The following is a 13,271-nucleotide window of genomic DNA, read 5'->3' on the forward strand; positions in this document are numbered from 1 at the left end:
TCCCAAAACACGAGGCCATTGCTCTCATTTCCTCCCCAAACAGACGACTTCTGACTGCCTACAAAATCAGTTTGAGTCTAAGCAAGAACCCTGAACCACAAACTGCTCAGCGAGGGCAGAAGCCAAGTATCCATTGACAACAGGAATTCTTTTGAAAGTCTCTTGGGTAACTGGTGGCGATGTTCTGATTTGGGTCAACTTGGAAGAGTTCAGTGTGAAATCAATCTTCCCCTCCTCTCATTTCCCATCTCTCCCCTATTAAGTCTTTGTGGATCACTGGCTGTGGGGCCATAAAACCCTACCAGGCCTGCTAATCACCAGAGGAGGGGGGTCAGAGCGAACGACAATAAACCAATAAAGAGAACCATAAAACTAAAGACCGTGGCTCCTGCAGTCTCGCGGGGGCACAAGAGGGTCCAGGGGAGTTAACGCCAGTTGCACATTTACCTTCTAGACATTGAACCTGATGAATCCCAAGACTTACCGTGATCTTTCTAAGCCCATGGGAGCTCAGACCAAGGAAAGGAAGCTGAAATTCATCCAGAGGTTTAAAGAGGTTGAGAAGACTGAAGGTGAGTAGATCCCAGCTTGATTTTTTTTCTGCAATGCTCTTTATCTGAATGCCTTGAAGTGAGAGTTGATAATGATTTAGGTGTCATCTAGCCTACAGACAATTATATTAGGATAGAGAACTCCCAAATCCAGCAGTCTGCACCCTGGTTGCCTGTGAGAATCACTCAAGAAACTCGTTAAAAATGTTAATGTCTGAGTCCCACCCCTGGAAATCCTGATTTAAATAAGTCTGTGATGGGGTGCACTCCGGGTGATTCCAACAGGAAATCAGAACTGAGAACTGTGCTGCCAAAGTGCTTAAACACCTCCATTCCCAGGGGCGGGGAAATGACATCCGTTCAGCCCTTTCTGCGTGCAGACCAGCCTGCATTCATACATACAATGGTCCATTTTAAAGAGAAGGAAATTGGAACTCAGACTTCAAGCAATTCACTCAAGGTCGTAGCCTCTAAATTATGGAGCCTGCATTCATCTGGTTCTAGAACCTAGTTCCCAAATCCTGTTCATTCCCACATTCCCTTGCCAATTTTACTCCCTTCACAGGCCAGCTGCACTCTTGGCGCCTTACTGTTTTTCTTTAGATCTGTTCACCTTTTACACTTCAATGGATGTATTTTAAAGAGAAAATTTTCTGTCATATATTTGATGCCAGCTATACTGGTTTTCTCAAACACTTTGAAATAAAACACGAAACTACTAAAATAAGGAACATCTATCTGTGAGCCGTAAATGATTACCTCATGTGCCGGAGGCAGCCCGTTTCAGAAGGCTCACTCAGCCCCGAAGCCCTGCCTTTGGTGAGCAGGTTCTCAGCAGGCTGAGGTTCTGCATTCCACACTGCCCTGAAGGCCCCTGCCCACCCCCCAGGACCCCCGCGATGTGCAGGACTGATACTCAAGCTTGTTGGGGGAGATGGGAGGGGTGGGCAGGCCACAGGTGGGGATGCAACCCAGCCATGTGCTTTCATTGCAGGAGACATGACCGTCCAGTGCCACTACTGCACTCACTATTCCTCAGCCATCATTGTCGCCTCCTATCTGGTCCGGATGCCGCCCTTCACCCAGGCCTTCTGCTCTCTGCAGGTGAGTACCCTGCTCCCCTACACACACACAGAGCTAGCTCTTGCAGACTAAGAGCTAGGCTTGGATGAGGCAGGGATCCCCCTGCTAGAAATCCAGCCTTGAGCCCATGATTCTCACTTGCCGCTGGTTCCAGGACTCTGGACCATCCAGCTGAGTCAAGCTACTCTTCACAGACACACCACCATGTCTACCCAACAGTCTCATCAAAAAACCTGAAAAATAAGGAATCAGATATGGGGGAAACATACTCAACATAAATAGGTTTTAGTGGGAAAGGAGAAACAGGAAGCTTGAAGACTTCCTTGCAGGTAAGGTAGGTAGTCAAAGGTTAGAAAAATAAACACAAAGAAGGAAGAATAAAAAGAATATCACTTGTGATGTCAGAATGCATAAAAACATGCTAAGTACAAGTTTGAAGGCTTAAAAGGACAAACAAATTATTTTTAATACTTAAGTGAACAGCTAAACTGGAGAAGGAAACTCACCAAGTTGCCTACCCATAAATTAACAGAACATCATGCCAGCTTAGGGTTGCCAGATTTCACAAATACAAATACAGGATGCCCAGGTAAATTTGAATTTCAGATAAACAATGGTTTATACTAAAAAATTATTGGCTGTTTATCTGAGACTTAAATTTAGCTGGACATCCTATATTTTACCTGGCAGTCCAATACAGGCTGGAAGCAGGCCAGTCTGACCTTGAGTGAATGCTAGTGTCAAGACACATGGAACAGCTGGAACAAAGTGCCTCATGGGAGGCTGGTATGTTTTTCTCTCTCTTTCCCTCTAACTCTACCACCGGGATCTTGAATTAAGGTTATCCAGGGGCACAAGGGTTGACTGGGGAGAGCCATGGGTATCCCAGTTGCAGGTAGCTGGCTCAGCCAATTCCAAAGAGAACACAGCACAGCATCCAAGCTTAGGGTCTCTCTTGATCGAAGCCTTTTAAGGGTCCTACACAGAGGAAGACATGGCCATGGAGGGTAACAGGCTGCTGAACTTTCAGGGACTCACTCTGACAGCCAGGCTTCACCAAAGGAAACGCATGAGCGTCCCAGGAATTGGGTAGTCTGACTGACTTCACCAGCAAGTTCACTCCTTAAAGTTACTCAGATGACCTTGACCCCAAGACAATAAGCCACTCTGGGTCAGCCCAAAAGCCATCATCTGGGCCCTGAGTAGGAAAAATAGGCAAGGTCAAGGCTCTCTCCCCAGCCAGCAGCAGACCCCTCCTGTCTTCTGTTTCTTGGCATAATCCTCTCTCTCCTTGAAGGCATGGATTGTCTAGACATTATATAACCCACCTCCCTGGAAATTAACTCAGAAATAACAAGCGTGCTTCCCCTGAGCCTTTCTCAGGCAACAGCATTTTAAGTAAGTTTAGTTTGGAGAACAAATGGCCCCTGAGCTATTCCCCATGCCAGGAATCCCATCCAGCTGTTCATCATCAATCCACTTGGAGTGATGAGCCCGCTGACCGTGATGGACCTGCCTCCCATGACGGGTTTCCACCCAGGAAGCTCTAGGTGCTTCAGAAGTTTCCCCTCACCCCTTCAGTCTCACCAAGTACAGCCCCATATCTACCTGTTACAAAGGGTCATCTCACAGCGAGACGAGGCAAACTGAAATAGAAACATCGAGCTATGAAATTTACATCCCACAGTTATTTTATTTTATTTCTGCATATTATTTTACTCTGGAAATGAGGGTTAATTATGCACATCTCACTGAGCCATTGAGACTAAAGGAGGAAATGTGGATAAAGCCCCTAGCTCAGGGCTGATGCCATGAAGGGGATCAATCATCCTTGTTCCTATCTCCCTCCCGCCGTCAACCAGATCTCATCTGAGCCAATCTGAACTGGTGCAAGCTGCCACTCTCTGGTTTAAGCTAATTCAAGACAGCCTGGACTGTGTCAAAGTATTCCAAATGGTGTGAGCCAGATGAAACAGGTGTGCTGCCAACCTATTGGGTTAAAGCCATTTTGAAGCTAGTCACACGGGTCTGAGCTTATTCTAGCCAGTTTGGTCCAATGGCAACCAGCCCAAACTGGTTTGAAATGGTCTAAACCAGTGTGAGATGGTCAAAGGCAATTTCATTTGCTTTCACATGGCACCAACGCAGTCATATTAGCTTGAGTTCTTTTGACTCCAGTACTGACGTCTGATGTGACTCCTGGTTTTTCTGGGTTCAACTCTCTCTGGGACACATTGGCTCATCCAAGTTGAAATCTCCATGATGCTTCTGAATTGGTTTCTCCTTCTGACTTTGAACTGCCTCTTCCAGTAGGTCACAACCAGTCCAAGTCTTGGAACCAGCCAAAGAACCAACTGACTCTGCTTTTCCCTTATCATAAAAAAGAAACTGTAATCTCTAGGGAATGAATACAACAGCTACATCTGAGGGGAATGTGTGTGGCTCCCATCTGGGAGTCCTGGGGCCTGCGCAAACTTCCTTAGGAACTATTTGGTATCTTCCTGGAGTCAGGCTTCTCCCTCCATTCCACTCTGCCTCCTGGAGGCAGACTTGTTTCTTCTTAAAAGACTTTTGCTCCACCTCTGTGTGGTGACAAGGAAAGGAGCCTCCCTACATTCTCAGCAGCCCAAGACTTCTAGCCCCCATCCCCAGCATGGATCTCAGAGTGGAAAAGTGGAAGAAAGGTGGAGAGGTGCAGAATCCAGGCAACGAAGCCTTTCTCACTCATCTGGAGAGCAGGGACATGAGTATGTCCAGTATCTCCAGAGCAGGAGCACATGCAAGAGTCAGCAGAAGAAAGTGCACACTCTTGTTCTGGATGAAACAAAGTCTGCCTCTGAGCAATTCTGTGACTAAGCCACAGAGACGCACTCGATCCGTGGCTGGGCCAGAATGGCTTTAGTGTGGAGATGGGGTGCCTATGCACTCCCCCTGTGGTCTGATGGAAAACAGGTACAGCATTCTTTGGGCTGTAGCCTGCCCACTGGGCACTGTGCAGAGGGGTGTGGACAGCTTAAGAATAGCAGTGAGGCATATTCTGATCCCTAAGAATAAGGTTTCCTTTATTCTTTTCACATTTAAATCTTATCAAGTCTTATTAAACTTTATTAGGCTGGTCTTAGAATTGATGTCTACCTCTACTGTTGCTGTGTTTGCTTTTCTGCCTCAAACCTGTTATTACAATGATCAGTTCAGTTCAGTTCAGTTGCTCAGTTGTGTCCGACTCTTTACGACCCCATGGACCACAGCACATCAGGCCTTCCTGTCCATCACCAACTCCCGGAGTCTACTCAAACTCATCTCCATTGAGCCAGTGATGCCATCCAACCATCTCATCCTCTGCCGTCCCCTTCTCCTCCCTCCCTCAATCTTACCCAGCATCAGGGTCTTTTCAAATGAGTCAGTTCTTTGCATCAGGTGGCCAAAGTATTGGAGTTTCAGCTTCAGCATCAGTCCTTCCAATAAACACTCAGGACAGATCTTTAGGATGGACTGGTTGGATCTCCTTGCAGTTCAAGGGACTCTCAAGAGTCCTCTAACACAACAGTTCAAAAACATCAATTCTTCAGTGCTCAGCCTTCTTTATAGTCCAACTCTCACATCCATAGCCTTGACGAGACAGACCTTTGTTGGCAAAGTAATGTCTCTGCTTTTTAATATGCTGTCTAGGTTGGTCATAACTTTCCTTCCAAGGAGTAAGTGTCTTTTAACTTCATGGCTGCAGTCACCATCTGCAGTGATTTTGGAGTCCCAAAAAATAAAGTCAGCCACTGTTTCCCCAATGATAACCTCTTATAATCCAGAAAATACAATACATGAACAGTGTGACCTGGGTGGGTGCACATGCAAGCCGTGTGACTCAGGCTCCTGCTGGTGATGTGCTTATCCCCACCCCCTGGGGTGTGAGCCTGCTGTCTACCGAGCTTGCTTCCCTGGATGCTGTGATCTTGGGAACCTTGCCTGCAGGGAGCCAGTGTCTGTGAGCATTCAGACAGTTGAGCAACCAGGAGGCCACACCAGGCTGGGGCCACAGCACAGGCCCCCATTTCCACCCTGGCAAGAGTATCAGCTGCTCTCAGGCCTGAGCTGGGAGATCCAGTCTGGGCGGGGCAGAGCAAGGCAACCAGCGCCCCAGCAAGGGCACAGTGCCACCTCTGCTGCCACTGCTGCATTTAATAAGAAACTGAAATCAAGTGCTGTGTTAATTAAGTCACAGCCCATGTGAAGTCAGCTGTTACCAGCAGTGGGGAAGAATTTTCTGAACCACCTGAGGCGAGGCGACTGCTTTTGTGTAAGACATATGCCAACTGTAGAGAGAACCGAGGGCTCTGGGCAGCATTGGAGACAGGCCTTTCACCTGGGGGCTCTGTGAATGCCAGCCCCTTGTGGAGTTGTGTCCATAATAAAGGTGTAATTGTTATTACCCTTGAAATGCCTATCCAGGGACACAGGTGCACATAGATTCCGTGTTCTCATACAAAAGGAATAGCTCCTTCAATACAAAAACTCCTTTCAAGGTGTTTGCAGTTTTAACCAATGCACTGTAATCATGAACTTTACTCTGATTTTAACTCCTATCAAATATTCAGCAACAGTGCAAAGTGGAACTTGTCAGTCACTTCTTCCTGCATTCAGTTCAGTTCAGTTCAGTTGCTCAGTCATGTCTGACTCTTCGCGACCCCATAAACTGCAGCACGCCAGGCCTCCCTATCCATCACCAACTCCCGGAATCCACCCAAACCCATGTCCATTGAGTCGGTGATGCCATCCAACCATCTCATCCTCTGTCATCCCCTTCTCCTCCTGTCCTCAATCTTTCCCAGCATCAGGGTCTTTTCCAATGAATCAGCTCTTCGTATCAGCTGGCCAAAGCACTGGAGTTTCAGCTTCAACATCAGTCCTTCCAATGAACACCCAGGACTGATCTCCTTTGATTCATCTCTTAATAAAATTGAGCACCTCTTAAAGTATTTTAATTGAGACAGATACTTAGGATTGTATTATTTCTGACCCCTTCAATATTGGAAATATTCTTCTGGTGTCTTTACATATGAGTGATGTTGGCTGGGCATAGACTGTAGACTTTTGCCTCAGAAACCTATTGGCTTAGTTGCCTTGTCTTTTGGCTTTAATGTCACCTGGGAAATCTTCTGCCAATAAGAAGTAGCTCCTTTGTTGATAAGAGTAACCTTGCTATTAATTTTTTTTGGTCTGTTAGGATACTCAGAGGATTCATTAATCTTAATATTCAGAAATATCTGCAGGATAGAGTTAAGAGCATGTCTGGGCCCAGAAATTCTGACCACCCTGTTTCCATCCAATCTTTGGACCCAATTTGATTGTTGTTTGATTTTGTTTTGGACTTTCCTTATGGGGACTGTCTGTAAACCTTGACTGTGCTTCTCTGCCTTACTTCTTTCCTTTCCTCCTTCTGACTTCTCTTCTTTATCTCCTTCCTTCCCTTCCTGAGACTGAAGTCCTGATGGGACTCCTTGCTGGCAGCCACCAGAGTCTGTGTCAACCCACAGACTTTGTAACTAATATGAGTTATAAAGCAGCTCCACTTTTCCTTCCAGGGAATTTGGCGTTTCTTTTGTATTGCAAAAGTGAGCAAACCCATTAATTTTGAAACAAATGTATGCAAATACATTTATTAATATAGGAAATAGGAAAATCAGTTATTGCTTCCTTTATAAATAATACAGGCTTAAGTTTTAAAGATATTACTTTTGCTAAAATGCATTAGACAGCTGTGAAAAAAATAACATTTTTCTTTGTGGTAATATCTTTAACCAGATTTGTAGCACTAACAATATTTCCCATGTATATATTATTTTTATTTAATACAGGTAATCTTTTTATTACCAAATCATATTGTTTCTCAGGAGATTACCATCAGCACTCATAAAAGCTGCAAAAGGAAAGTGGAACGACGAGGCAGCATCCATCTCCCTCCGATGCAAGGCTCGGGCTGCAGATTAAATACACAAAGCTCTTAATACATTTCAATGAGTCACTTGTTAGGGGCAGATTTATTTAGAAACACCCCCTCCACCATTTTGTTTCCATTTCAGTTTGAATCTGAGAGTGGGCTTCGTCCCCTTAATTTTGCCATTGTTTAGTCACTAAACAACCCATCCGACTCTTTTGTGACCCCGTGGACTGCAGCCTGCCAGGCTCCTCTGATCATGGAATTTCCTAGGTAAGAATACTGAAGTGGCTTGCCATTTCCTTGTCCAAGGAATCTTCCTGACCCAGGGATTGAGCCCGCATCTCCTGCATTGGCAGGCGGGTTCTTTACCAATGAGCCACCCGGGAAGCCCTTGCCTAATTGCTTAAAACCAAGAACAAAAGGATCTTGGAGAAAAGCCACATCTTTCAGCTGCCCAAATACTGTGTTTGGCTGAAACCCCACTGGGTTTCTTGGTGTCCCTGACCCTGTGCAGAGAGTGCTAGCATTTTCCTTACACTTCGTCTGCCACAGATGATGGGAAACCTCAGTCCCTGAAGAGAGAAGGGAGCTGCTGGAGCAGAGGAGGGCACTGGCAATTTGTTCTTTGGGCCACAGGTGCCCTCTGCAGAGGTTGGCAAAAGAAAGGCTAGTTCTGGAGGAACAAAAAAGGCCCAGTTACAATGGGGACAAGTGAATTACTGAATCCCAGAGAGGAGTTGTCCCTTGGGCATCCCTAAACTTAAGCCAACAGACCCAAATCCCAGCTTCAGAAACTCTCTTGAAGCCCCTCTGCCCACAGCGTCTTCAGTCGTCCAACTGGGACCTCTCTGTCTCCTCCCGACCCCCAAGATCACATGCTGAATAAGGGTAGTGTCAACTGAAGCGATATGACAATTCACGTGAGAGGCACAGAGACTCCAAGGAAGGAATCTGAGCTTGGCTCAGCTGCCGATCTCAGGACTGCATGGACCCATCTGTGGCAATGGGCCTTGGAAACAAGGTTGACCCTCATGCAGCACCATATGCTTCCAGCACTCCATCCTCAGATCGGTCCCCTCTTGTCAAGGCTGCTGTGTCACATGTCACCAGGGCCCTACCTGACCTGCTTTCCAGGCCTTGCCCTCAGCTCAGAACATCACTGTTTTCTCCATCACCAGGCTTGCCGTCTAACCAGGGGTTGACTTCTCCAGGAAACTTCCCCGCACATAGACTGTCTGACCCACTCCTTTTACTTTGACTCAGAGCTAACCCTCAGTGTGTGTGTCAAGTTGTCAGACGAATGACTGTGGTTTTCCTGTCTCTGATCTGAACTTCAATTTTAAACCAGGGAAACGTTGCTCCCTTAATCACAGTAGACCATGCATCCTCTGTGGAAGCTCTGGTGCAGCGTTCCAGTGAATGGTCAAGGTGATTAGATGCTTGAAGAAACAGTTGCCCACGTGTGTGGCCTGATGTGTGCACATGTGTGGGGAAGTGAATGAAAGGGCCTAAAGGCGGAACCCATGTCTGGGGGACAGAGTGGATGAAGAGGGCCCACTCTAGTGATGTCTATGCACCCCAAGTTATCACCACACAGTTGATCATGTCACCCCTTTTCTGCTTAGGGCGGAAGCTTCGATGTGGCAGATAGAATGTTCCACAGTGTGAAGAATGCGTGGGAATCGGCCTCCAGAGAGAACATGAGTGATGTCAGAGAGCTGACCCCGGAGTTCTTCTACCTGCCTGAGTTCCTGACCAACTGCAATGCCTTGGAGTTCGGTGAGCGGAGCAAGGCTCCGGGGCCGGACAGCTCGTGGGTCATGACATCAGTATCTTTGTTAAGCGACCCCACACACAGGCCCACACCAGACCAGTCCAGTGGGCAGATTAGAGTGAGGCCTCCACTGGGTGGTGTCACTTGATGAAGAGGTAGGAGCCAAGGAAGTACATAGCTCCAGGGTGCAGACCACCAACCACAGTTCTACGCAGGACCACCCGTCAAGAGTCCCCAAGGCCCGAGTCTGCAGCAAGATGGCAGCTGGAGAGCAGGAGCCCCTGCTGACAGCCAGGCCTGGCACTGCCCTACTCAATGCCTCAGGCAAGCCCGTCCCTTCTCTGCCCCATTTTCCTCCAAGTCCCACAAGGGGGTTAACCTGTGAGCAGGACCCAGACATGCTGCATCTCCCAGCACAGGCTGCTGGGGTGCCCACGGGCACCTTGGTAGCTCCTCCTCTTTCCTACCCTCCAGACCCTACAGCAGGGTGAGCCATGCTTTCTCACCCACTGCTTTAGAGGAGGGACACAAATTTCAGGAAGCCCCAACGGGCAGGCCCTGGCAGCTACATGTACTCTGGGAGCCTCCACTGTGAACCTCAGGGTGACTTGTGGAGGGGATGTGGTCAGAACCCCCTGAAGGGCATGGCCCTCCCCACCCAGAGGTGAGGGGTGAATCACCCACTCTGATGAGGCCCTTGGGAGCCAGCGCGGTGCACACGTGTGCTCCAGAGCCCCTCTTCCTCAGGGCCCTCCTTCCTCTAAACCCCGCACATGGGCCTGCACCTCAAGCAGACCAGGGGCAGGCCCAGGAGAGCTGCCTCAGGCACTCACCTCCTGTGCGGTGGTCTGCAGACGGAACACAGGCGGGGCATTTAAAGCATCCCCAGGCCCAGCCCATCGACTCTGAGCTCGTGGGACTTCGTGGCCTTGGCAGTGTTCACATTCTCAGATGCTTCACTTGTTTTAGATGAGAACTTAACAAATATAAAGGGTAGTTCCCGCAAGTTGTGATGAGACCATGAAAGGAGCAAGTCTGAACCAGTGAAGCCAAGAGGAGGGTCCCAACCAGCCTGGGGTGAAGGGGGCACAGTGGGGAGGGCACCGGTTCTCCTTGGCAGTGGAGGCTGGTTCTCTGCTGGAGGGGAGGTGCTCAGCGGCAGATAGAGCCTTCAGGCCCAGGACCAGGGATCCTCAGGGAGGTCAGGAAAACAAGTGTGGCTATTATGCACCTACTGTATGCAGGCCCTTTTTAAGGCACTGAGGATTCAGTTGGGTGTCCTCAGGCGGATCACCTGGAAGGTGTTAATATTCTTTGGGGAGGGGTGGGGGAGGGATAGAAAAGAATAGACAAATAAGTGAAACACTGTTCAATGCTGAGGAAGTCCTGTAAGGAAAGAAGGCAGGAAAATGGTTCGAGGTGCCTCAGCGGCCGTTTGTGACTCGGGTCTCCAGGAAGGACCCGCCTGAGGAGGTGACAGGTGTGAGCTGAGACTGAATGAGGAGAAAGACCAAGTCAGCCCTGCAGGCCAGAGAGAGGAGAAAAGGATGCTTTCACCCCAATTGCACTTGTGGGCCCTAGAGAGTTTCAGAAAGGCTATAGCTAGTATTTACTGAGCAGCCATCATATGCCTGGAACTATTCTAAGCATGTTATGTGTATTTTCTCTTCTGATCCTTATGGCAGTTTAGGAGGTAATAGGAAAGTGACTCCCCAAGAGGCTAAGCAACTTGCTCAAGGTTGTGTGGCTAATGGGGAGGACGGAGACTCGGGCTTGAATCCAGGCTCTTCTTCTTGGTATCTGGGGAAGCTCCCTCTGAAAACCTTCTGCCTTCACTTTAAAATTGGAGAGAAAATGCGTAAATTATCGAGTTGAATGAAGAGTCAATAAGATGATGTGTGCCAAGCACCTAGCACAGTGCCCTGGCATAGAGTGAGATGCTCAAAATACAATAGCTTTTACTGTTACTGTTATTATCTTATTGTTTTAGCACTGTATAAAAAAGCACCTCCATGAAAAGGCATAGAGTGAGGGGAGGGAAATTTACCAACAATGATGACACAGCCATTTTATGCACAGGCACTGCTTGGAAGCGAGGAGGGCCTTATGGAGGCCTAAAGGCTTAGAATCCAAGAAGGAGTATTTCAGACAGATAGCATGGGGTCACTTCCAACAGAGGAGACAGGAAGCAGTGCGGTCTATGCAAGAATCCCGGTACCAGACAGCACAGTGTTTACACACCCCTGACTCCTAACCACTTTGGCTTCCCATTTACCCAAAGACCTGCTGTCTCTCACCCTATTCAGGCTGCATGCAGGACGGAACAACGCTGGGGGATGTTCAGCTCCCTCCCTGGGCTGATGGAGACCCCCGGAAATTCATCAGCCTGCACAGACAAGTGAGTTGAGTGGGGTTATGGCAGAGTCCCTGGTATCCTGAATGAGGTATGCCCTCAGTGTCCACAGAGGCTTTCTGTCTGAGTGGAGGGCTGTGATAAATACTCCTGAATATGTCTAGAGAACTCAGAGAAGGGACTGGGCCCCATGCCCTGGGTCAGCAAGAAAAAGCTTGGGTTCTGAGCTCTTTTAAGAGCTCCATTAGGCTTTGCCCTTGTGCCAATTTATTGTGGGACTCATGAGGGGAGCAAATGCAGATTCTTGTTAGATGGAGGGCAAGTCAGTGCCCTTAGCCAACCCCACAGTCAAGGCCAAGCCCTGGACCGTATTGCCCAGTATAGATCAGAGAGGGGCTGGAGGCCTCAAGGGGTTCCCACTGGCCAAAATATTTGCCAGGACCAGGGAGGACTTGGTTTATGACTCAGAAAGACTGATGTGGGTACAGGCCACAGGTCATCTGGGGACAACATATGTTCAACATCATTAGTCATCAGGGAAACATACACTAAACCATGACATGCTACTATGTAGTCACAACAATGGCTAAATTTAAAAATATTGCAAAATCCAAGAGTCAAGCAAAGATGTGGAGCAACAAGAATTCATCATGCATTGCTGGTGGGGAAAAATGGTACAACCACTTTGAACAAGAACTTCTTATAAAGTTGAAGATGCATTTACCATATCTCTCAGCAGTTCCACTTGTATGTATTTACCCAAGAGAGATGGAAACACCACAGAAGAGTTTGTACATAAATATTCATCAGTGTTATTTATACTAGTCAAAAACAAAAAACAACCCAAATGCCTATAACCATAAATGGCTAAGCGAATGATACACCCACATGATGAAATCTTACTTAGCAATAAAAAGGGACAGATAATGGATACATGAAGCAACATGAATGAATCTCAAAAGCATTGTCCTAAGCAAAAGAAGCCAAACCCAAAGATATATACTATGGGATTCTATTTTTGTGAGATGTTAGAAATGGTAAACTAAAGGGACAGAAAGCAGATCAGATCAGGAATTACTAAGTTCTGAAGTAAGAGATAAACAAGGAGAAGAAAACTTTTTGAGTTGATATGAATATCCTATGTCTTGATTCTGGGGTTGATTACATCACTGAATGCAATTTTCAGGACACATTAAGCTGCACATTTATGGAAAATTTTATTATATGTAAATTATACCTAAAAAAGAAAAAAAACCTGGGGTCAAGCCTAACTAGTAACAAAGCTGTGTCTTCTTCTCTGTCCTTCTCCTTTGGTAAGGAGAGAGTTCTTCCCTGGTTAATCCTTGTCCCTGGAAATTCAGTAACAGCAGTCATCACACCTCCTATGGCATTACTCACGTGTGGTCTTCTTAAAAACATTATGGTCATATGCATCAGAAAACTAACCAAGCCCAGATGACCTGACTTTCCCAAGTTAGCATCAACAGGGAGCCCAGCCAATTCCAAATGGCTGTCTTTGGATTCTGGAGACCGAGCTTTGGATTTGGGCTCTACTCAGCAGAAACGAATGGTGAACCA

At 47.3% G+C, this 13,271-nt stretch overlaps 1 protein-coding gene across 4 annotated transcripts in view; it reads left to right on the forward strand.

Annotated features, from left to right (window-relative positions):
* WDFY4 (WDFY family member 4) overlaps positions 1-13,271 on the forward strand; it is a 247,190-nt gene that overhangs the window by 213,086 nt on the left and 20,833 nt on the right. For all 4 annotated transcript variants that reach the window (XM_065919941.1, XM_065919942.1, XM_065919943.1 and 1 more), the window contains 4 exons: positions 455-572; positions 1,546-1,655; positions 9,192-9,345; positions 11,647-11,738. In XM_065919941.1, coding sequence (XP_065776013.1) covers positions 455-572; positions 1,546-1,655; positions 9,192-9,345; positions 11,647-11,738 — 474 coding nt within the window. The remainder of the gene's footprint in view (positions 1-454; positions 573-1,545; positions 1,656-9,191; positions 9,346-11,646; positions 11,739-13,271) is intronic.

Source organism: Muntiacus reevesi, chromosome 2 (assembly GCF_963930625.1).
Source record: "Muntiacus reevesi chromosome 2, mMunRee1.1, whole genome shotgun sequence".
Lineage (NCBI taxonomy): Eukaryota > Metazoa > Chordata > Mammalia > Artiodactyla > Cervidae > Muntiacus > Muntiacus reevesi.